At 38.4% G+C, this 25,078-nt stretch overlaps 1 protein-coding gene across 2 annotated transcripts in view; it reads left to right on the top strand.

Annotated features, from left to right (window-relative positions):
- CRTC3 (CREB regulated transcription coactivator 3) overlaps positions 1 to 25,078 on the top strand; it is a 106,551-nt gene that overhangs the window by 36,070 nt on the left and 45,403 nt on the right. For both annotated transcript variants that reach the window (XM_081290866.1, XM_081290865.1), the window contains exon 3: positions 23,907 to 24,026. In XM_081290866.1, coding sequence (XP_081146992.1) covers positions 23,907 to 24,026 — 120 coding nt within the window. The remainder of the gene's footprint in view (positions 1 to 23,906; positions 24,027 to 25,078) is intronic.

The raw sequence follows: 25,078 nt of genomic DNA, 5'->3' as shown, positions 1-25,078 counted from the left end.
GAACCGAAAGTTTTGTGAGACTCAAATATATATTGAATATGTGATGTGGGGGTGGTGAGAGATGAAGCTGGAGAGCAAAGCAGGAACAAGATCATGAAAAACTTAATTTTTTTATTAAGGAATTTAAATTTTGACTTTAAGGATAACATAAAGCTAATAGGAGAATATTTATTAATTTGTTGCCTGCTTGCTCATTTATGTGTTCTTCCAAGTTAAAAAAAATAAATGTTTGTTGCTAAAGGCAGTGGCACATGCCTGTAATCCTAGTGACTGGGGAGGCTGAGGCAGGAGGATTGCAAATTTGAGGCAGTCTCAGCAACTTAGTGAGATCATGCCTCAAAACAAAAGATAAAAAAGAGGTAGGGATGCAGCTCGGTGGTAAAGCACTCCTGGGTTCAATCTCCTGGTACTGGGGATTGAACTCAGGGGCACTGTACCACTGAGCCACATCCCCAGCCCTGTTTTATATTTTATTTAGAGACAGGATCTCACTGAGTTGCTCAGTGCCTTGCTGCTGCTGAGGCTGGCTTTGAACATGTGATCCTCCTGCCTCAGGCTCCCAAGCTACTGGGATTATAGGCATACACCCAGCCCCAAACCCATTTTTTGCTATTGTGAAAACTCAAATAATATAGAAACATGTGAAATGAAAAGCAAAAATCTTCCTTTTTCTCCGTCATACCCTCCCTGAGTTCTAATTCCCAGAAGTATCTATTGCTGAGTATGTCTTTTGTATCTTTCCAGAAGTTTTTGTGTATATGCAGGCATGTGTGTATATATACACACTTTGTATTTACTCAAATGAAATCATGCCATACTAAATAACTTCCCTCTTAAAACAAGAAAAACTTGATATATCTTCGCCATCTTTCCATATCAGTACATAAAAATCTATATTCTTTTTTTTTCCCCCACCATGCTGGAGATTAAACCCAGAGCCTCTCATAAGTTAAGTGTGTACTCTACCACTGGGCTACATCCCCAGCCATCCCCAAAGTATATTTTGAGATAGAGTCTTGCTAAATTGTGCAGGCTGGCCACTCCTCCTGCCTCAGCTCCCAACTAGCTGGGATTACAGATGTGCACCACCATACCCAGCAGTCTATAATGGCAACACTGTATCTGTAGCTGTCCCATCATTTACTAAACTAGTCTCTTATTGAGAGACATTTAGATTATGTCTAGTTTTTTACTATTACAAAGCAAAACTGCAGCAAACATCTTTGTTATAATATATTTTGGGGTATTTATCTAAGGGTGTCTCTAGGATAGGTTCCTAGAGTTAAAAGAGCTGAGTGAGTATATATGTTTACAATTAATGTAGATAATACCAAATTATCCCTTTTACAGTTAATAGCAATTTTTACTCTCACCATCATTGGGAGAGTATCTGTTTCTTCATATTTAAAAAAAAAATTGTAACAGCCAGACATGGTGACACATGCTTACAATCTCAGTGACTTAAGAAGATCACAAGTTAAAGGCCATCCGGGGCAATTTGGGGAGACCTTGTCTCAAAATAAAAAGGGCTGGGGATGTAGCTCAGTGGTAGAGTACTTGCCTTTGCCTAACACATGCAAAGTTCTATGTTTAATCCCTAGTACTACAAAAACAAACAAAAAACTGTGGTTAATTGAACACATAACTTAAAACATTATCTTTTTATCATCATTATCATCATCACCATTATTTGTAATACTGGGGATCTAAGATGTTTATTTTTATTTTTAGTGCTGGGGATCAAACCCAGGGCCTTGTACATGCAAGGCAAGCATTCTACCAACTGAGCTAAATCCCCAGCCCCAGATGTTTATTATTTTTAAGTGTGTATTTCAAGAGTGTTAAGTATACTTAACATGGGTCAAAATGGATCTCCATAACATTTTCATCTATTAACCAATAACTTTCCATTCCTCCTCTCTCTGCCCCTGTCTCTGGTAACCACCGTTCTCCTGTTTCTGTGAATTTAACTCTTCTAGGTGCCTCATAAGTGAAATCATATACTTTTTCTCTTTGTGTGACCAGTTTTATTTTACATAGCATAATGTACTCCAGGTTCATCCACGTTGTAGTGACAGGATTTCCTTCCTTTTTAAGTCTTGGTAATATTCCATTGTATGTATGTACCACATTTGGTTTACCCATTCATCCGATGATGGATTCTTGGGTTGTTTCCATTTCTTGGCTATTGTGGATAATGCTGCTATGAAAATGGTTATAGAAATATTTCTTCGAGACTCAATCATTTTGGATACATGTCCAGAAAAGGGGTTGCTGTATCTTATGCTAATTTTATTTTTAGGTTTGTTTGTTTTGAGATGGAGTCCCACTGTGTTGCTCAGGCTGGTCTTTTAAATGCCTGGGCTTCCATGGCCCTCCTAAGTAGCTGGAACTACAGGTACATGCCACCATGCCTGGCTTGATTTTTAGTTTTTTGAGTAACTGCAATACTGTCTTCCAATGCAGCTACTCCATTTTACATCCTCACCAACAATGAATACAGGTCCTAATTTGTTTATAGCCTTGTTATTACTTGTTATTTTCTATTTTTGTTTGTTTGTTTGTTACTGTGTTTTGTTATTGTTGTCTTTTATGGTAGCTATCTGAATGGGTATGAAGTGATTCATTGTGATTTTGATTTGCATTTCTCAAGTCATTACTGAAATTGAATATCTTTTCATATGCTTACTGATCATTTGTGTACCATCTTTGAAGAAATGTTTATTTAGGTTATACCCATTTTTATCTTTGCCAATAATCTATGGATTAAAAATGGCATCTTATTGTTTAAATTGTCATTTCTTTTATTATTCATTCATTCAACAAATAAATACTGAATGACCCCTTTGTGTCTGACAGTGTTTTAAATTGCTGCAATCTACCTAGCACACAAGATAGTTTGTGCATCTTTTATGTTTCTATGGCATTTTGTATTTCTTGTTCTGTAGATTGAATTTGTAAGTCTTTTGCTCGTTTTTCTATTGAGTACTTTATCTTTTTATTGGCATATAAGAACTCTTTATTATATGCTAAGTAAATGGACTTTTGTGTTTTCATTTTCTATTACCTTGTTTAAATGACTACCAGTTTGATGGCTTATAGCAACACACATTTTACATCCACAATTTCAGTAGGAAGAAGTCACAGGCATGGCTTTACTGTGTTCTCAGCTTCAGGGTTTCACCAGGTTGTCATTCAGATATTCGCTGGGACTGTGGTCTCATAGGAGACTCCACTGGACATGTGCTTCCATGCTTCCTTGGATTGTTGGCAGAATTCATTTTCTTGTGACACTGAGGGTCAATTTTTGCTGGTATCTCCTTTTAGCTCCTACAGGGTACTCACACTCCTATGCCATGTGGCCTTCTCCAGTATGTCCATTCACTTTGTGGCAGCTTACTTCTTCACAGCCATAGAGGAGAGGTGTCTTCCTAGTGCCTCTGCTAGCAAGAATTGTCTTAACAAGTATCATAATAGTCGTGGGAGTGACATTCCACCCTCATTGCTGAAACCTACTGGTAAGAAGCAAGTTGCAGGGCTGGGAATGTGGCTCAAGCAGTAGCGCGCTTACCTGGCATGCGCGCAGCCCGGGTTCGATCGTCAGCACCACATACAAAGATGTTGTTTCCGCCGAAAACTAAAAAATAAATATTAAAAAATTCTCTCTCTCTCTCTCTAAAAAAAAAAAAAAAAGCAAGTTGCAGGGCTGAGGCTGTGACTCAGTGGTAGAGCGCTTGCCTAGCATGCATAAGGCACTGGGTTCAGTCCTTGGCACCACATAAAAATAAACAAATAAAATAAAGGTATTGTGTGCATCTACAACTAAAAAATAAAAATAATAATAATAAGAAGAAGTTGCAGTCCTGCCTACACTCAAGGGCAGGGAATTCTGCAAAGGTGTGATTGCTGGGGACACCTTAGTATGTATTCATCACAATCTTCCATGGGTATTCCAAATATTTTCACCATATTAATAATATTGAGGAGTTTTCTGCGCTTTCTTTCTCTCTCTTTTTTTTTGGTACCAGGGATTGTACTCAGGGGCACTCGACCACTGAGCCACATCCCCAGCCCTATTTTGTATTTTATTTAGAGACAGGGTCTCACTGAGTTGCTTAGTGCCTTGCTTTTGCTGAGGCTGACTTTGAACTCACGATTCTTCTGCCTCAGCCTCTGGAGTGGCTGGGATTATAAGTAGGTGCCACACTCTGCTCTCTTTTTGAGTCAAATGTGTTGGTCTTTTTTGTAGCTGCTGTGTTACAGTTTGTAGTATTTTTAGTGTGGATTTTATCACTCCAAGATTTTGTAAATGTTTACCTTGTTTTGATAACCCATATTTTATTCTATCCCTATTATTATTTTGGAATTTATTTATGTATTTTAATGTGAGATTTGAAGCAGAGATCCCACTTTTTTCCCCTCTCTGGCCAAATTATTATCTTAATTTTTGAATGATTTATTTTTAATATGGTTCTTTTGTTTTTTTTCTTTTCTTTTTCTGTTTTGTTCCATTGATACAGCAATCTGTTCCACTGTGTTTCCATATTTTTGCATTATTGTAGCTTTGTAATATAGTCTTGACTTTAATTTTTGTTATATACATTTTGGATAGATATATATGAACACACACACACACACATTCATGTGATCCAAAATTAAAAATAAGCAAAAGAATGTATAGTCTAAAGCATTCTTTAGACTATACATGTCTCTGTCCTAAGCAACAGTTCACTCCTTGCAGAGAACCAGTGTCATGTTTGTTTATTCCTTTAGGGATGTTTTATGAACATATCAGCAGATGGGAATATATAATCCATTAGTTTACCCAGAAGGTGGTGTAACCATATACATTTCTGTACCTTGCTTTTTTTCATTTAATAAACCTTGGAGATCTTTCTTTATCAGTTTATAAAAAGCATTATCATTTTTTTAATGAGTACCCAGTCTTCTACTATAGGAATTTACCACAATTTACTTAACTAATTTTCTATGTACAGATTAAACACATGCACATGCACACAAACACACACAATGCTGCAATGAACATTGTACATATATTCCTGTATATGCATTGCAGGTATAGCTGCAAGAAGAATTTCTAGAAGTGGAATTGCTGAAGCAATGAATATATGCATTTACAGTTTTGATACATATTGTCAGTTCATCCTCCTTAGAAATTGTACCAGTTTACATCCCTACTTTCCCTCTCTGCGAATGCCTGTTTGCCCACATCCTCCCAACTCAGTATTTTGTCAGACTTTTTGATCTTGGTTAATTCAGTTGAAAAATCATGTCTGTGTGTAGTTTTAATTTGCATTCCTCTTATGAGTGAGGTAGTTTTTTTCTCCTGTTTATGAGCCATTTGTATTATCTTTACATTAAATAATCTGTTTATGTATTTTGCCCCTAATTGTTTGTATTTTTAAAGAGTTTTTAAAATATTGAAAAAAGTAACCATTTATTTGTGATGTGAGTTGTAAATATGTTCATAGTTTGCCATTTGTCATTTGACTTTCTTTGTCATAGGATTTTTTTTTTCCAAGCAGACATATAAACTTTGTCAAAGAGCACTTGCCTTGCACAATGAGGCATTGGATTCAATCCTTAGCACCACATAAAATAAATAAATATGTAAAACATAGGTATGGTGTTCATGTTCAACTAAAAAAATTTTGTGTATCAAAATTTTCAAGTAATAAAATTTTATGTCATTTTTATTGCATCTAAGTTTTTTATTTGTTTTCCCTGCAGTGCTAGGAATTGAATCCTGGGCCTTATAAATGCTAGGCAAGAACTTTATCACTGAACTATATCCCTAATCCTAAGTTTTTGGTCATAGTTAGAAAATTGTCTTCTCTTGCTTCTTGCAACACTTTATGCCTTTATTTTTAAATTCAAAAGATTTGCTCTATTAGGAGTTTATGCTAATATAAGATATGGAGTGTGGCTCTGTCTTTAAATTTTTTTTGTTTCCTAGCTCATTGTCCCTATACTATTTATTGAATAATCATTTTTACTAATTTAAAATCATCTTTACAATACCATTTATGGAATAATCATCTTTACTTTGGAGATTATTGTGTGATACACTAAATTCTCATACTTGATTATATTTTGGGACTACCTGTTTGCTTTTATTATCTATATGTCTTCTCATGTACCAGTACCATATTTTTAATTAAATATTATAGCTTTGTGCTCCATTTTAAAAATCAAGAAGGGTTAATTGGTTTCTATGCTGCTTTTCAGTGATTTTTCCAAGCTATTCTTGCATGTTTGTTATTCTAAATTAACTTTAAAATGACTTGTTAGAGTCTTCTAAGAAATCCTGTCTTTAATAAGTTTTATGCATCTGAATGACGTGATCAGGTTTGTGTTTTAGAAGATTATTCTGACTTCAGTGTGCAAAACTAAGTTGAAAGACAGAGTAGAAGCAAAAATATCAATTACAAGTTTGAGTTACCCAAGGGAAAGAAGATAGATGGGTAATTGAGGATCATTGTCAGTTTGAGAGGTATTTAGTAGATCAAAATGACCAGACTTTGATGATGACTGGGATAGGGAGGCAAGGAGAAAGTATTTAAGGATAATCCTAAACTTTCTGGGTTAGGCAGTTGAGCAGTACCATTTCCAGAAATTCAAAGCTTTCAAGGCAATGATTATTTCAGGAGAAAGATGGCAGATTTACTTCTAAAGATGTTGAGTTTGAAATGCCTACAGGCAGTCCTACAAGAGTTGTCCAGTCAACTGTTGAATGTACAAGTCTGCAACTCTGGAGAGATGGGGAAGCAATAGAATTGTGTGACAGAGCCCAGAAAAGAACCCAGCATTTAAAGGATGGTCAGGACACTCAGGAGTTGGCAAAGAAATCTAGAAAGAAACACCCAGAGGGAGAGAGGAAAACAGGATAGCATGGAGTCCTGGGATTCAGGAGAATGTTTTCAAAAGAGAATAAATTGCCAATAATTTCAGATACTTTCAAGAGATCAAGTGATTTATGAGCTGAAAAAGTCCATTTGGACTTAGTAGCAAGGAAAGACCACAATTACCTCAGGAAATTTCAGGGAATAGGAAGTTGGGAGTTGAGAGCTGAATAGTTGAGCTCCTCCTTTACCTTGAAGCCTGGCTCTTCAAAGTAGGAGAGACAAGGTGAGGAGGAGAACCATTCCCCAAATCACATTACCCTCCTGCCCCAAGCTTTACACTGGAGAGAGTTGGCCATGGTTAAATGCACCTGGAAAGAACTGAGGAGAAAGAGGCTCGTCTTCCTGTTGTTTGAGGGTTGGATAATACTGGGGAGAATATAAGGCTTAGAGAAATTAGCCAACATGATCTGTCTGAAGAGAGTGATCCACTTACAGTGTGGTCTGTGTGCCAAGACAGGTTTGACTAGATTTTGTTTTGAGTTTTCCAATATTTTTGAGATACACAGAGTGTCTAAGACATTGGAATCAACCTTAAGAATTTAATAGGAGATTAAAATCCTGGGAATGGTGTATTAGTACACCATTTGTGTAAAAAAAAAAAAAAGAAACAGAAGTAATATAAATATGAATTTGTTTACACACATAATCAATGTTAGTAGGATTTCCAAAAAGCTAATACTCTGGTTATTCTTTGGGAGATGGGAACTGGATAGAAGGGAAACAAGAAGTTTGCTTTGTCACTGTCCATCTTTATAATTTTTGTTTGTTAAGAATATAAATATGGGCTGGGGATGTGGCTCGGGCGGTGGCGCGCTCGCCTGTCATGCGTGCGGCCCGGGTTCGATCCTCAGCACCACATACCAACGAAGGTGTTGTGTCCGCCGAGAACTAAAAATAAATATTAAAAAAAAAAATTCTCTTCTCTCTCTCTCTCTCTCCTCTCTCACTCTCTTTAAAAAAAAAAAAAAAGAATATAAATATGGAGGCTGGAATTGTGGCTCAATAGTAGAATGCTTGCCTAGCACATGGGAGGCCCTGGGTTCAATCCTCAGTACTACATAAAAATAAATAAAATAAAGGTATTGTGTCAAAAAAAAAAAAGAATATAAATATGATCCTAGCAAATTGGAAAGCTGAGGCAGAAGGATCATGAGTTCAAGGCCAGTCTTGGCAATTTAGTGAGACCCTGTATCAAAATTAAAGCAAAAGCTGGGGATGGGACTATGAATGTAAGTCAGTGGTAAAGTACTCTTGGGTTTTATCCCCAGTACCAACAACAAATGTGAATATGTTATTTATTAAAATAGCTAGTTGTCTTCCTTTATTTTTGGTACTAGGAACTGAACCCAAGGGCCCTTTACCACATTCCCAGCTCTTTTTATTTATTATTTTGGGACAGGGTCTTGCTAAGTTACTTATGGCCTTGCTAAGTTGCTGAGGCTAGCCTCGAACTTGTGATCCTCCTGCCTCAGCCTCCCAAGTTGCTAGGGTTACACTTGTGTGCCTTGCACCTGGCTTAGTTATCTTTCAAAGTAATGATTCTAGAGCCTGAATCATTACTAATAACTCTAAGTGTGTCTGTGATCTGTCTGCTCTTATGCATCTCAGAGCTCCTAAGAAGCAAATCTTTGCTTTGTGCCTTTGAGATGTGGACTTCTACCTTTGCTCCACTCTCCCTGTATGGGGATTTGCAGCTTTGGGGAAACAGATAGTGTTGGATCTGGGTTAAGGAAGAAGACTGTGGTCTGGAATATACTGGTTCTGTTAGCTGTAGCTTGGCAGAGTGGGTCTAAGGCTTGCAGGGAATGAAAAACGAAAGGGGGCAGTTATTATCCTGAAGCAGGCTAACACCTCATGCTGGTTTTCTACCTTCCAGGTAAGACACGTGTGTGTGATGGTTAATCCTGCAATTTTTTGGTCTCCCCATTACTATTATAAATCATTCCCAGAAACTGCAAAATCTCAAAAATTTCCCTAAAAACAAATCAAAGTAAGATATTCAGAAAAGGATTAAAAATTTTCAGCATTTCTCATCAAGTTTCATTATGGTTTTAGAGAAAATATCTAGATTATTGCATGAACTAAACATTTTACATTTAAAGTTTAATTTGTATATTTCATGCTGATTATATACCTTCACTTTGGAGCATTAGCAGAAATACCAAAACAAAATAAAACAAAACAAAACCTCAAAACATTCAACTCTAGGCCTGGGAATATGGCTCAATGATAAAGCACTTTCCTAACAAGTAGGAGGCCAGCACTGCAAAAAAGAAAAGAAACAAATAAAGAATCCACGAAAAATAACCAAATTCATTAATGATTATTTCTCCTCATCCATTTTTAGCATACCAAGTAAAGTAGATCCCCTGACTTGGAGAATATGTGTAGTTTGTACTGTATTTAATGGTGCCTAATCTGACTTCAAATTTCACTGATTAAAATCCTCAGCTGAACTATAAATATCATAAATCTAGAGTTTGAGGAAGTAGTTTAATCACTGTTCCTTGGTCTGGGTTCTTACTGATAAGGTGTCTGTAAGAAGCCCATAGAAAATCAAATTATTAGCTTTATTCCTGGCAGCTCAGTAACTCTGAAAGCCCCATTGGCTGGGCTCTGTGATCAACATGAAACTGTCTTCCCTCCTTCCTCTTCCCAAAGTGAACCAGCTGAACCTGCAGAGGCTGGGCTAACATGGCTTCCCTCTTCAGTTGCATGCTGAGGAGCTGGGGAATGTCCACCTTTCTTGCCAGAGAGAGAACCTGCTGAGACTGTCAGGAACCAAGAAGCTTTCTGCACTCCAGCCAGGCTGGTTAACACATTAGCCCATCCAAAAGAGAGGCCTAGCTCAGAATAGTAGCTCTCAACAGTCAGAATGGTCGGCTTTCCCTTCCATGTCTACCGACAGAAGTGGGACTAGAGGAGAGGAACCTCATATAGGTTCTGCCAGTTTTTCTGTTTGTTTGACAAAAGAAATTGAATTAAGTTGTCATACCAGCTTAATTCTCTCTAAGCAAGCAGCCAGATCCAGTTGTTCTTTTGACTCAAGTCAAATGGAGAATCTGATTCTCCAGACCAATTCTTCTACATTTGGTAGCTTGGTTCTTCATGGGGATGAATGATCTGATGGAGATGGATTTTTAGCATCCTCTTATCTGGGCAGACACCCTCAAGAGATGATGAATTCTGTAAGGACACTTTATAGCCTGAAGAACATACCAGAAGCATGGCTATGTGAAAAAGAAGTGGCCTGCTGGAAATGTCATAAGCTGATCCCATCTTCAAAGGGTTCTGGTAGCAGCTGATGACCATTGGTGAGGATGCTGTGTAGTTGACCTGGCTGACTTGGAAGTCATTCCTAATTCTCATAACTGTGTGAATCCAGCAGGATACCTTGTATGTCTCTTCATGAAGTAGCCAAATGAGGAAAACTACCTATGCTCTTTAAAATGAAAAACAGGATATAAGTTTTTTTAATCCAATATACTTTATTTAGAATTATTATGTTCTGTTATATTTAACTAAATATTCCAGATTTATTATTTCCAGACACATTTTTCTCTTAAACATTTATAGTTACTTTGTGAAATTATATACTTATTTTATTCTTTTTTTTTTTTTAAAGAGAGAGAGAGAGAGAGAGAGAGAGAGAGAGAGAGAGAGAGAGAGAATTTTTAATATTTATTTTTTAGTTCTCGGCGGACACAACATCTTTGTTGGTATGTGGTGCTGAGGATCGAACCCGGGCCGCACGCATGCCAGGCGAGCGCTCCACTGCTTGAGCCACATCCCCAGCCCTTTATTTTATTCTTTAAAGACATTAATAGTATGGGGGAAAAGGTTGTTGACTACATGGTAGAAAACTTGGCTTTCATCTCTCTCTTTCTAAAATGTAGATAGACGTTATTGTGGGTAAAAGCTGAAAAAACACCTTTGATTTGTTATAGCATTATAAATTTAATTAAATAAACTTTTTATTTGGAAATTTAAAATGTACCTCAAGGCTGGGAATATAGCTCAGTGGTAGAGTGCTTGCCTGGCATGCCTGGGCCCTGGGTTTAATTCCTAGCACCACACACATACTATATATATATGTTTCAAAGTAGAGAATTTAGCAAAGAATTCCCATGTATACTCATCACTAGTTTAGGACATTTTGCCTTTCTTGTTTCATCTGTCCCCTTAGTTTTTTTTTTTTAATCTAAATTACAGATCTCTCACAAACTCAATGAAGTTTTTCACCAAGCATAATCACATTGGTGAATCTGGGGTGTGATTTGGATGCAGTGGGACCAGAAGGAGGGGAGCAGGACAGGTGCTCCATGACTGTCTCCTACTCCCATTTCCTAAGGCCTGTACTTTGACTGCTTTACTTCTTGACCTAAAGTACCCATCTGACCTTTGGGCCTTCCAGGATTCCGTTCTCCTTCCTATTTAATCTACTTCTAGCTCTCACTTCTTCTGCCCTGCCCTGGCTCAAAGCCTCCATATGTCAAAAAACAATTCTTCCACCAGGTGCTGTAGCACACACCTAGAGGCTCAGGAAGCTGAGACAGGAGGATCTCGAGTTCAAAGCCAATCTCAGCAGAAGTGAGGCGCTAAGCAACTCAGTGAGACCCTGTCTCTAAATAAAATACAAAATAGGTTTGGGGATATGCCCTTGAATTCAATCCCTGGAACCCCCCCCCCCCAAAAAAAAAAAAAACCCAGCCAAAACCAAGCCAAACCAAAACAAACAAACAAACAAACAAAAAACAATTCTTCCACAGTTCTTTCCATCACTGTCAGAAACAAAATCAGCTGCCTCTGGATATCAATGGGCAGACCTTTTTTTACCCTGACCGAATTTCTCGGGTCATTATCCTATTAGCATCAAAGGGGAACTACACTCAACAGAAGGCCTCCCTCATTAGAACACATTATCCCAGGCCAAGAGGTGGGGTGGGAACTGGCAGTTTAAAACTTGTACTTCTCTGGGGGCCTGGGCAGCATGCCCTGAAGAGAGTGAAATGCCTTTAAAGATAGGGGTCTGCATTATCCCCTGCCCTGCTTTGGCTATCCCTGAGGATTCAGAGTTGAAATTCTTCATTGTATTATGGAAAATAGTCACCCTTGCCTGCCTGAGGTGATGTGCTGGGTAGTAAGGGAAGCCTTTCCTTTAAACATTGAGTGTAGTTCCTCTTTTAACTTTGATGCTAATAGGTCAACTGGAGGAATTTGTTCTGGGTAAATAAGTTCTGCCCATTGATCTCTAGAGGCAACTGATTTTCTTCTTACCATGATGGAAAAGTAAGAAGAATAGAATAATCTTTCATATATAGGCATTGCCAGTTTTGATAATGCCATTTGTACTTTTTCATCATGTATCCTAGCAGTAAGTTTTGTGCCAAGTTTGGTGGCACACATGTAATCCCAACAGCTGGGCAGGCTGAGGCAGGAGGATTGCAAGTTCAAGGGTAGCCTCAGCAACTTAGTGAGGGTAAGCAACTTTTAGCAAGACCCTGTCACAAAATAAAATATATATTTTTTAAAAGGACTGGGGATATGGCTCAATGGTTAAGTGCTCCTGGATTCAATCCCCAGTGCTGAGAGAGGGATTGGGGGGAGAGGGAGAAAGAGAGAGTGTTAAGAGTTTTGTATGTTCTTTGTTTATAAATTTTATACATATCCCTCTTTACTGTTATATATACAAAGAATAGGAAACTGAGTGAGAACAGAACTTCTAATGTTTCCTCCATACACATCCCCCATGAAAGGCATACACTCCACTTTGGAGCCTGATTAGCTAGAAAAATTATATAATTCATCAAATATGTTGGAACCCATTATGTGGCAGCACTGTGTGTGGTGCTGGAGGGAAGATGCAGAAGGCAAGATCCGAGGTCTCATTGCTGACAGCCAGGGGAACATCATCTGATCTCTCCAGATAAGAGGCCCTGAGTTGTTGGCCTTCTTCTCATCCACTTCTTGAGTAGGAGCTCTCAGTGTGAACCTGAGCCCCAGGCTCTGGGCATGCTTTATGCTTTGTTGTTATTTCTTATTTTGACAGAGTATTTTGTCTGGCTCTCTGCAGTCATTCTGATTGTTTAATTTTGACCATAAGACAACCTAAAAACAACTAACCCCCCAAACCTGTTTTCTCTCTGTCATTTTTTGGAGTAATCTTATAGTTTAGTTTATCTATTTAACTTTATTTCCCTTTTATTAATTTATCATCATCATCATCATCATCATCATCATCATCATCATCATCATTTGGTACCAGGATTGAACCCAGGGGCATTCTACCACTAAGATATGCCCCCAGCCCCTTTTATTTTATTCTAAGACAGGGTCTTGATAAATTGTTCAGACTTCCCTTTAAACTTGTGATCCTCTTGCCTCCCAAGTCACTGAGATTATAGGCTTGTGCCTATAATCTGCTTCCCTTTTATATATCATTCAAAAATAGGACTAAGGCAGGGTGCATTCCCGTAATCCCAGTGATTCAGGAGGATGAGGCAGGAGGATCGCAAGTCCAAGGCCAGTGTCAGCAAATTAACAGGACCCTAAGCAACTTAGCAAGATCCTGTCTCAAAATAAATAAAAAGGGCTAGGGATGTAGCTCAATGGTAAAGTGCCATGGATTCAGTTCCCAGTACCTAATAATAACAATAAAAATAGAACTAAGAAGGGGCAACACAAAGGATACCAATTTGATGACAGGCAGGGTCTCAAGTCAGAAGGTGGGTGCTAACCCCTTCTCTGGTCTGCTCCTCTTAGCTCCTTTTCATTGCTCATAGCAGGACTCCTTGGTATTTTGGAGAAGAATGGATCTCAAAGTCAGTCAAAAAAGGTATACCTTCTATGTTAAAAAAAAAAAAAAAAGCCTACCTATCCAGGTGGTTCAGGGCTCTGAGAGTCTAATTACCTCTGCCAGACTGGCATAGATCTGCCCCAGGATAGTGCAGTATTGACAGATTGCAGAAGAAGGGCCTTATCCTGTTTCCAAGACTGTTAGGAGCTTTTCAGGAGTTTTGTGAACTGAAGATCCCATCCTCAGAGCATTCATGTGTGTATGTATGTGTGTGTGTGTGTGTGTGTGTGTGTGTGTGTGTGTGTGTGTGTATATATATATGATGTGTTCTGACACTGAGAGGACAAAGGAAGTGAGGAGTGCTGTACTGAGGGAGGCTGGCAGGGTGCTGGCAAGTCTGATCTGGGATTTGTATTTCTCTCTCTCTCCTCCAACCAAACTATGAAATCCATTTTTAAGCTGCCCAGTCCATAAAATGGAGTTGAAATGGCCCCACGCTTGAGTAAACGGCATCCTTTTTTTGTGTGTGTGGCCAGATCTTCTTACCCTCCCCACTTTGTTCTGGGAAGTAAAAGGTGCTGGATGTGGCTGGAATGATTTGCTGGGTTCCCAAGAGAGGCAAAGTTGTTTCTTGGCTACATTTGCTCTTTTTAAAAGGGGGAGCTAGCCAGGCGCAATGGTGCGCACCTGAAATCTCAATGGCTCGGAGACTCAGGCAGGAAGATTGCAAGTTCAAAGCCAGCCTCAGCAAAAGCGAGGCAATAAGCAACCCAGTGAGACCCTGCCTCTAAATAAAATACAAAATAGGGCTGGGGATGTAGCTCAGTGGTACAGTGCCCCTGAGTTCAGTCCCTGCTACTCCAAAAAAATAAAATAAAATAGGTATAGCCTATAACATCTTCCACTAACTAGTCTATGTATCAGTGAAAAGCCCTGCTTAAGGAACTTGCCTAATCTAAACTTGTTAAGTCTCTACTCTTCCCCCAACAGAAATTTATTTAGTACTAGGGGCCAATATTTGACATTTAACAAGAACTAAAGAAACAGAAACAGACACCATTCTGGGCAAGCAGGAGGTTGTCTGGTAGAGCTCACTAATAAGGGCCAGGCCCAACTCACTCTATCTGGTACCCTTCCTACCAGCTTAACCTCTCACCATCCTCCTACCTATCAGGAAGGTGAGAAACAGATGTGGGACTAAGTATATGGAAGAATCTAGAATGACTGAGGTAATGTTTTAATTTTAAAGGAGGAAGCATAGGTTGTGATTTTTAACCATTTATGAAATAAGTTAGATACCTAACCCAAATCAGATAACTGGGTATAATAGCAAGCTGTACATGTGCTGTATAAACTGTAATATCATCACATATCATAACAGGACTATTATTCTTTCTTCGAATCTTAGCTTGTCAGTAGATTTTTAAGAACACAATAAAATTTAAATGAAAGAAAACTTTTTGTGGTGATGGAGATTGAACCCAGGGCTTTGTGCATGCCAACCACCTGCTCTATAACTGAGCTATAGTCCTGTCCCAGAAAAATTCTTAATAAAGTCATCTTTTTTGCTTTCTTCCATATATATCAACAAAATATCCCCTTAAAGTCTCAAACAATTATTTTTATATGCTACTTAGCAAAGAAGGCAAAGTGGCAAAGTGAAGAGAACATTTAATGAGGCTTAGGACTCTGAGTTCAGGCTGGTATGTACTAGCCATGTGACCTTAAGAAAAATCACTATCCTCTGGATCTTGGTTTCTCATCTGTAGAAGGAAAAAAAAAAAAAAAACAGAACTGAATTTTCTTGTGGTCAGCGGTACTTCCTCTTATTTGTGTAAAGCCAGCAGCCCCTGCTCCCTTGCTTTCCCTGTCCTACCTTAGTTTTCTGGACTGTGAGTTGAAAACAAGGTGACCTGGGGCTCCCTTCTCAGTGCTCTCCTTTAGGTTTCCCCTCTGCTTCTGTTTTCTGGAAGACTTATTTGCTTCCTGGTTAACTGCTGAGATGTTTGAAGTTGCCATATAAATGACCCCCTAGGTCAGGCTGACACATTGTCCTCATAGCATAAAAAGGTGACATCACATCCAGTGCAACTCACTATAATATTGAAGCTTCATGTCACTATGTGTTTCCAGCATTAACAGTGGTATTCTGTTGCCCTTGAAGGAGTTTTATCAAATTTTTCTTGACCTCTACTCATCAGAATTTCTATAAATGAAGCTACTAAGAGTTGTCTTATATAGAATTACTTCTGTGCGAGAATATTGATTAGGTACCTCTCTATAAATACACTGATATTATGTTATATTCTGGATCATACTTTTCAACGAGCCATGTGTAGGCTTAACCCTGGTTTTATGCATGTTTTATCTGTTTCTTTCTGGTGCTGGGGGCTCAAACCTAGGGACTTATGCATGCTAAGTGAGTGCAATGTATTTTTTTAAATATTTATTTTTTAGTTATAGGTGGACACAATATTTTTATTTTATTTTTATGTAGTGCTGAGGATCAAACCCATGCCTCACACATGGTAGGCGAGCGTTCTCTCTCTGAGCCACAACCCCAGCCCCAGTACAATGTATTTTTAAAAACTTGATAGAACTACTTTTTTTTTTTCTCCCAGTACTGTGGATAGAACCCAGATGTGCTTTTACCACAACACTTTTTGTTTTGAGACAGGGTCTCACTAAGTTGACCAAGCAGGACTTGAACTTGCAATACTCTTGCCTCAGAAGTTGCTGGGACTATAGGAGTGTGCCACCACACCCAACCTTGATATAACTTCTTATATGCAATAATGTTATTTGGTCATCCTATTAACACTTAGAAACCCATATTTTACTTGAAGATATTTACAAATCACATTTCTTCTGCTTCTCATAATTGTATAGAGATACAACCTTATGCTAGGGTTGATTTTTTTTCTATTTTGCTACAGAAGAAAAGAGTGTTATTGTTCACACATAAAGTATATACTGGGGCTGGGGCTGTAGCTCAGTGGTAGAGTGCATGCCTAGCATGTGTGAGGCACTGGGTTCGATCCTTAGCACCACATAAAAATAAACAAATAAAATGAAGGCATGCTGTCCATAAACACCTACCAAAAAATGTTAAAAAAAAATATATATATATATATATACTGTAGTGGGCACAATGGTACACGCCTGTAATCCCAGTGGCTTGGGAGGCTGAAGCAAGAGGATCACGAGTTCATAGCCAACCTTAGCAACAGTGAGATGCTTAGCAATTCAGTGAGACCCTGTCTCTAAATAAAATACAAAATAGGGCTGAGGATGTGGTTCAGTGACCAAGTGTCCCTGAGTTCAATCCCCAGTACTCCCCCACATAAAAAAAAAAAAAAAAAAAAAAAAAAGGTTGGGTACAGTGGCTCACCTATAATCCTAGCAACTTGGGAGGCTGAGGTAGGAGTATCACAAGTTCAAGGTCAATCTGGGCAATCTAGGGAGACCCTGTTCTTGGATTACTGGGTCTACCATCCTTTTATGTATTTCAGAAAAAAAAATGTGTGTGTGTGTGTGTGCGCGCGCGCGTATGTGTATGCCTGCCTGGGATATAGCTTAGGGATAAAGCACCCCTGGGTTTAATCTCTAGTACTCTCCACTACCCCCCCCCAAAAAAAACAAAAACAAAAACAAACCAGAAATCTAGGAGCCTGTAATCCTGTAATATAAGGAGAGCCTGAGACAAGGGCTTTCAACAGTTCGACATCTACTTCTCACTTTGGACATGCCTTCTTCCCCCATAACTCACTCATAGAAGCAAAGGAAGATTTGGCCATAGCCCTCTATTGCCCACCCTGATATCACCCTCACCCTATTGCCTGCCTCATGAGGTTCCATCGAACCTTGGTGTTTGAATTGTTCTCTATCTTCAGTCTGCCCTCTCTTAGATTTGGTGACTCGGACCCAGAATCCACCTTTTCCCTGCCTTGGGTTACCACCCAGTCATTACTTCATGTTCAGTCTCAGCAATTAGGCTGCGTTGTGAAGCAGAATTTAGTAGGCCAGCCCTTGACAAAGGTGTGAGCGCCTCCCAGTGCTAACCTGCCTATCAGGCTGTTGACACTGATATCTCTACTTTGTCTCAGGCTGCTTCTTACAGCATTATTCCCATGGGGCCATAGCCTTTCTGCTATCTAATGCTTGGGGGTTCACATTAAGGCCTGTGCTGGTCCCAGGTTCTCAGATATACTGGGCCTACCCTCACTATATGTATTTTAGAATAAAAACTAGAATGCCATTCAAAAGCAAACAAAAAGCTAAAGAAATTCAGTGAAATTCTTATTCTTCCCACAAGGAATGCTTGGACCATTACTGGAAATTCTTTGAAATTGACTTTTCCTCCTCAGTGTTGCCCCTGCCATGTTAGTCTTCTGAGCACATGTTCAGTCTCCCTTAGGTGGTCTGCATCCCAGAAGTTGAGTGGAATACCTTTGGTATACAGAGGCACAGAGGCCTCCCTCCCTTCTTAACAGGTATCTGGGTCTAATGTTCTGAAACAGCATAGTGCTTTTCAGAGCCTGAGACCACAACCTCCTCAAAGTATATAGGTGCTGATTTTGACTTTATGCCTCCTTATTGCTTGTCAAGAAAAATTGGGCTCTCCATCTCAGTGTTGTCGCTCTCTGCCATCACTGCTATGTCAGCCAGCTTGACTACAGTAACAACCAATCCAAAAACTCTGGGACTTTGAACATTTATTTATTTATTTATTTAATTTTTTTTTATTGGTTGTTCAAAACATTGCAAAGCTCTTGACATATCATATTTCATACATTTGATTCAAGTGGGTTATGAACTCCCATTTTTACCCCGTATACAGATTGCAGAATCACTTCAGTTACACATCCACGTTTTTACATATTGCCATACTAGTGACTGTTGTATTCTGCTATCTTTCCTATCCTCTACTATCCCCTCTCCCCTCCCCTCCCATCTTCTATCTCTACCCCATCTACTGTAATTCATTTCTCTCCCTTGATTTTTTTCCCTTTCACCTCACATCCTCTTATATGTAATTTTGTATAACAATGAGGGTCACCTTCCATTTCCATGCAATTTCCCTTCACCCTCCTGAACATTTATTTTTCACTCATATTACAGCACCTACTGAAGCTCTCCTCCTTGTATTTTTTTCTATAGTTGAGTCTGAAGGAGCATCCTCTATTTGGAACCTGCCATTTTCATGGCAGAAGGAAAGGAGAATGAGTTTCTGTTTGAATAAAGTATATATCATGGGCTGAGGGTGTAGCTCAGTAATAGGGCACTTATCCAGCCTATGTGACACCTTGAGTTAAATGTCCAGTACTGCTAAAAAAAAAAAAGTACATCATATCTATACATAAGCCATTGACCAAAACAAGTCATGTGGTTCCCTGTGTTAGACAGCTTTTCATTGCTGTGGCAAGATACCTGAAAGAAACAACTTCAAGGAGGAAAGATTATTTTGTGTCATGATTCCAGAGATTTCAGTCTATGGTCACATGGTTCTGTTGATTCTGGGACCATGGTGAGGAAGAACATCATAGTTGGGAGAACATTATAGTGGAGACTCACCTCGTGGCAGCCAGGAAGCAGGAGGGAGAGAGGAGAGAGCCACAGACAAGACAGTTCCCAAGGGCATTACTCCAAGAACCCACTCCCTACGACTAGGTCCCACGGTCTACAGTTTCTACCACCTTCCAATAATCCACTTAGATTGATGAAGTTAGAGCCCTCAAGATCCAATCATTTCCAAAATCCCCACCTCTCTATATTGCTGCACTGGGAATCAAATGTTCAACACATGAGCCTTTGGGGAATGTTCCAGATCCATACCATAAAACCCATTCAACTTTTTTTCAGCCATCATTCCAGGCTGCAGCTGTTCAAGGTGATGAGGTGTGAGCAACAAGTAGTGCCTCACTAAGATGTAGGTCTCTTCAGGGAGATTGGGCGGGGGGGGGGGGGGAGGCTCTGAATGCTGGGGAAGCCCCTAACAAGGCTGCTGCTGCTCCTCCAGATTACTAAAAGTGGTCTTCAGGGTGACCTTGACATGATCCTTCCTAGTAAATCCCACCTGAGGACAATGCTGACATTCCTTCTTCCTGCTAATACCCAGGTATTCCTGGGAGATGGCATCTTATTTTCTCAGCAAGACTGTGAGGAAGTTATCATCAGCATCTTTCCTATTTTATGGATAAGAAAGATGAAGTAACTTGTTTGTAAGTGGAGGACCCTGAGCTTGAACGTGGAATGTTAGTCTTATGAACATTAGAAATGGAATACTATATAATTATTGAATTAACAAATATAAGTATTATGAAATATATGGGGAATTGTTTATATAATAATAAGTACAAAAAATAGATATCAAAAGAATGCATACTCTGTGGGTATAACCATGTAAAAGTTGGAAGTACTTGGCCTTTTGGGGTGGTAGAGTTTTATCTCTTTTTAGGAGGAAAGATTTATTTTGTTTTAAAGTTGACCTAATAATACATTTTTAAATAACAAAATTTTAACTTTCAGTAAACAAGAGATTGAAACGTGATGGGGAAAGAAGAATTATGTGTCTGTCACTATATTTTTTTAGAACTTAGGAGCTGAGGACTGGCAGAAACATTTAAAAAACCCAAACCACCAAGAAAAAAAAAAAGAACTTAGGGGCTTTGACCAACTGGCAGATAACCATGCTGTTTGACAGACTTCTTCATTCTTTTTTTTTTTTTCTTGCAGTGCTAAACTAGGGATTGAACCCAAGACCTTACACAAGCTAGGCAAGGGCTATACCTCCAGCTCCCTCCTCTTCACTGTTCAACCTCCTCAGTGCCCTGCTTCCCTAGCTGAACAACTGCTCTAACTCATTTGATGAGCAAATCAGGTCCCTGTGAATTGAGAAGACTAAAGCCAAATATAGTTTAGATTGGATTAAGATCAGATACTACAGAGCTAGTTGAGGTTGAGCCATGGTGAGGAAGAGAAGAAAATATCAAATGTCAACTGAGATTTATTCCCTGCAAACTGAGTCCAAGTAGTAATAAGGGATTTGAGCCAGCAGAAGTTAATGTTAAAGAGGCAACTGTAAATAGAAAATATAGGCATGATAGGAAGTCTAGATGATACTTCAGAGCTCTTTGCTTTTGGAGACCCCTTCTAAAGACCCTCAGCTATATATGTTGGCCTCCCAGAGCCAGTCTGTCAGTAACTGTGCCCTGAGACTATTCAGTGAAAATTCTATATTTTTAACTACATTTAACACTATTGTAGTGAATATATCATCATATTTAACAAAGGGACCCTCTCCAGCTTTTCGGCGTAGAAGCATCTGTCTCTTAAAATTATTTCAATCTTGGTTAATCAGGTTTCTTTTTCTTTTTATACCAGGGGATTATACCCAGCAGTGCTTAACAATTGAGCTACACTGCCAGCCTTTTTAATTTTTTATTCTGTGGCAAGGTCTCACTAGTTGCTTAGGGCCTCTCTGGGTTGCTGAGACTGGCTTTGTACTTGTGATCCTCTTTCCTCAGCCTCCTGAGCCGCTGAGTTGATAGGCATGTGCCATTGCACCTGATGGATAATCAGGTTTCTGATAATAAAATATGCTACGGGCATGATCCTCTTAATTAGCAAAAACATTTCTATGTTTTTATTTTTGTATTAATAGTAAGTATTTTTATTAAGTCATATTTCCTGCCATACAACATGAACATAGTTAAAAATCATTAAACATCTCTTATCCCACATATCACTAGGCTCTATAACCTAAAATTGTAAAAGGATAAATTTTATGTGGACAGTAGCCTAAAGATTATGTATTTTTGCCCAAGTCAATAATGTTGTAATTATTTTTTCAAGGTATACTTACTAATTTAAAAAAATAACAAAAGTAATGATCATATTTAAAGTCAATCTAAAGATTATTTGATTTTGAAGTCATTCAAATTTTAGAAAAGAGGTAAGTCCTGCTTCAGTATCTGTGCCTTTATCAGATTTTAGACTTATAAACTTTTCATTTTGAAAAAATTTCAAACCTTGCAAGAATAGAACAATGATTTTGTGTATACCCCTTCATATAAAGTCACTAATTGTTAACATTTTGCCCCATTTTCTTTCTCTTTCATTCTCTTAATATGTGTGTATACATGTTATGTCTACTTATTTCCTGTGTCTCTTAACAATAAGGAATTCTTTTACCTGACCATGGCCACACTATAATGATCAACTAAAGGATATTTTATATTAATGTCAGTATTATTTACTGTATAGACATGCAGAATTTGCCAACTATGTCAGTATTGTCATTTACAACATGCCATATCTCCTCATCTCCTTTAATCCAGAATAGTTCCTTAGGGTTGTTTTGGTTGTGGTCTTTCATGACTGCAATTTGAGAAGAAGACAGGCTGTTTGTTCTGCAGAATAGTTCTCAGTGGGGGCTTGTCTGATGGTTCATGAGTGATGCTGGGAACTTCTCGTGGCATCATTCCTCAAAGCACCTGATGTTGGTTTGTCCTATTATTTTATAGGTATTTCAATTTGTTATTTCTTAGAATAGTATGCCCTGTTACATGAGATCAAATCCAGCCTATCTGTTGTAATAAATGTTTTTCTTCTAGCCCTGAAATTGTTTCTCACTACAATCTCTTTATTTTACAAGTTCATAGATTTGCTTTGTGGAAATAGGTTGGAACTGTTAAACTAAATTAGCCTAGACTTTATCAGCCCTCTTAAGTAAAATAGGAGTAATTCCCAATATGAGAAAATCCATATGTTTAACAAAGAAACATTAGCAATTAGTTCTTAACTAAGGAAGTTCACTTATAAAAACATATTCTCTCATAGAATTTCTTTCTTGGTAAGCTAGCTAATTTATATAGGATTCAATTTACCTAAAATAAAATATGTTTTAAATGATAAGTATGTGACCCAATGGGCTGTTAATTTGTTTGATTTATTCATCTGACAGTATATATATATATGTATCAAAACATCACATTATATGTTGTAAATATATACAGTCCTCTTACCTCATATTGAAGATTAGACCCAGGGGTGCTTTACCACTGAACTACATCTCTAGCCATTTTTATTTTTTATTTTGAGATAGGATCTCATTCAGTTGCCAGCGTTGGCCTCTAACTTGTTATCCTCCTGCCCCAGCCTTCCAGTAACTAAGATTATAGTCGTGTGCCACTGTGCCCAGTTATATAATTTTTATTCACTATTATACCTTAATAAAACTAGGGGTGGGGTTTTAATATAAGGGTGGGTTTCATATAGTTAACAACATATCTATTATGTAATGTTGTATACACATTGCCCTGTTCTGTAATATTTAATGGTGCAGCCTGGAATTTAGTCTTGGACAACCAAAAAGGATGCCCTTTATGATGCAGCCTCAAAAATGTCAAGCAATGTACCTCAAGCATTGTTTAACAAAGGATTTTGGGTTTATTCACCATGGATTTGCCTCAAATGTTTTATAGTTTCATTTGTATCCTTTGGGAAACAGAGTTGCATGTTTTCCACTTGTATTTAGGCAGTATTCCTTTTTTCCTCTTTAACTCAAGGTTGCAAACTTAGATGTCTGACCTAATGAGTCAGGGAGGTGATCCTGGTGTGAGTATTAAAAGCAGGAGTGTGGGTATCCCACCTACAGGGAACCACTACTGTTAGCTTCAGCCATGGGACTGTGGATCGATATGGCCACAATGTTCTGAGTTTTCCCTAGAAGCCTCAAATCCAAATTTTTAAACATTGTGAATCCAATCAAAAATTTAAAAGACTGCAGAACAAGTTGATATCCCATCATTTATCAGTGTATTTTTATCTTAAATATATTTCTTTTACATGTCTCATACATCAGTGTTTTGGGGATTTGGTATATGAATTCATAATACAGGGTATATGAATCCCCAATTCTCCACCTCCTAATTGTGACAATTTTATGTATCATTCTTTCTGCTTTCATCTTAACCTGATAAAATTATTTTAAACTATTCTGTAATTGGGTAGAAATAGTGCCACTCACTACATTATTTTATTTACCTTGACTGAATGCATGCCAGTGTACAATAGGAACGTTATAATCTCAGTCTTTTCATCTGTTGTTACTAGTTTTTGCTCTTGAGGGTGAGTGGCAATTCCAAAGTCAGAGGCCAATTCTTCTTTCCATATCTCTACAGCCATCATTTCATCAAGTTGATAACATTCGCGGAACCCGCCACCATGGGTTGGTGGAGAGGCCAGCCAGAAACCGCTTCCACCCCCTTCACCGAAGGTCTGGGGACAAGCCAGGACGACAAATATCCTTTGTCACTGTCTGAAGGGAGTGTAAGTTTTGAAATGTTTGAAAGATTTTCAGAATTTGTCTTCCCTATAGTTCTCCTGCAACCTCAGAATCTTCATTTTATCTGATGCATGGAGGCAATAAAAGTAAATGATTCAAAACTAGAAACATCTCTACAGCTTTAGGTGTTTAATTTATGAAAGCATTGATAACGTTCAGTTTAATGAGATAACTGAATATAAATAACATGTGATTTATTCAGCTTAATCCCAAGACTTCTCAGCATTTTCTTCACAAATTGTCAACATGAGAGTTAAGCCTGACTTTGAATTGAGTTAGAGAGATTTGGTCCACCCAGCAAAAATGGATAGATAGATTTGTGATTCATTTGTATTTCTGTTGACCTGGTGACTTGATTTTGGAACTGAAAGAAGAAATCTCATACAATTTTCTATTTGTAGATGTTCAAATTCAATAAATTACAACAAAAATATAAACTTGGTATTTAGGAAAAACAGTATATATGATGTATACTTGACACCAAACTCTGTGTTGCTAAGTAGCAATAAAGACAAGGAGAAGCAAATTCACCTTATAGTTTTATTTAACTAGTACTTATTGGCGGGTGCAAGAACAGGATGGAGGTACTGCTGCCTGACCAGCATGGTTCTGAGGGTTTTGGGGATACTGAAATGAGATGGATTTTGTGGGAGAGGACACAAAGGTGTGCCAGGAGGGCCTCTGTATCCTTTCACTCTTCTCAGAACACAGGCACCATGGGTGGAGAAAAGAGAAGAAAGGCGTGGTGAATCTTGCAGAGAGCTGAATTCCTGGCAGTGATGGTAGGGCTGGCTTCACAAGCCTAGAAACCAGGAAGTGGGGGAGGGCACTCATGCTTACTGAGCACCTACCCATGCCAGGCACTGTGCTGGGCAAGTTATATGTCATTTAGTCCTCAGAGTTCATTGAGTTATTTATTTTTTTAACCCCCATTTTCCCATGAGAAAACTGAGTGTTGTAGTAACTGGTCCAGGATTCCACTGCTGTGGTTGGAGGAGCCTGGGATCA

This window comes from Spermophilus citellus, assembly GCF_964194105.1.
Source record: "Spermophilus citellus genome assembly, chromosome: 4".
In the NCBI taxonomy this organism is placed as follows: domain Eukaryota; kingdom Metazoa; phylum Chordata; class Mammalia; order Rodentia; family Sciuridae; genus Spermophilus; species Spermophilus citellus.
The sequence above is the reverse complement of the archived record's forward strand: the minus strand, read 5'-3'. Positions and strand labels throughout refer to the sequence as shown.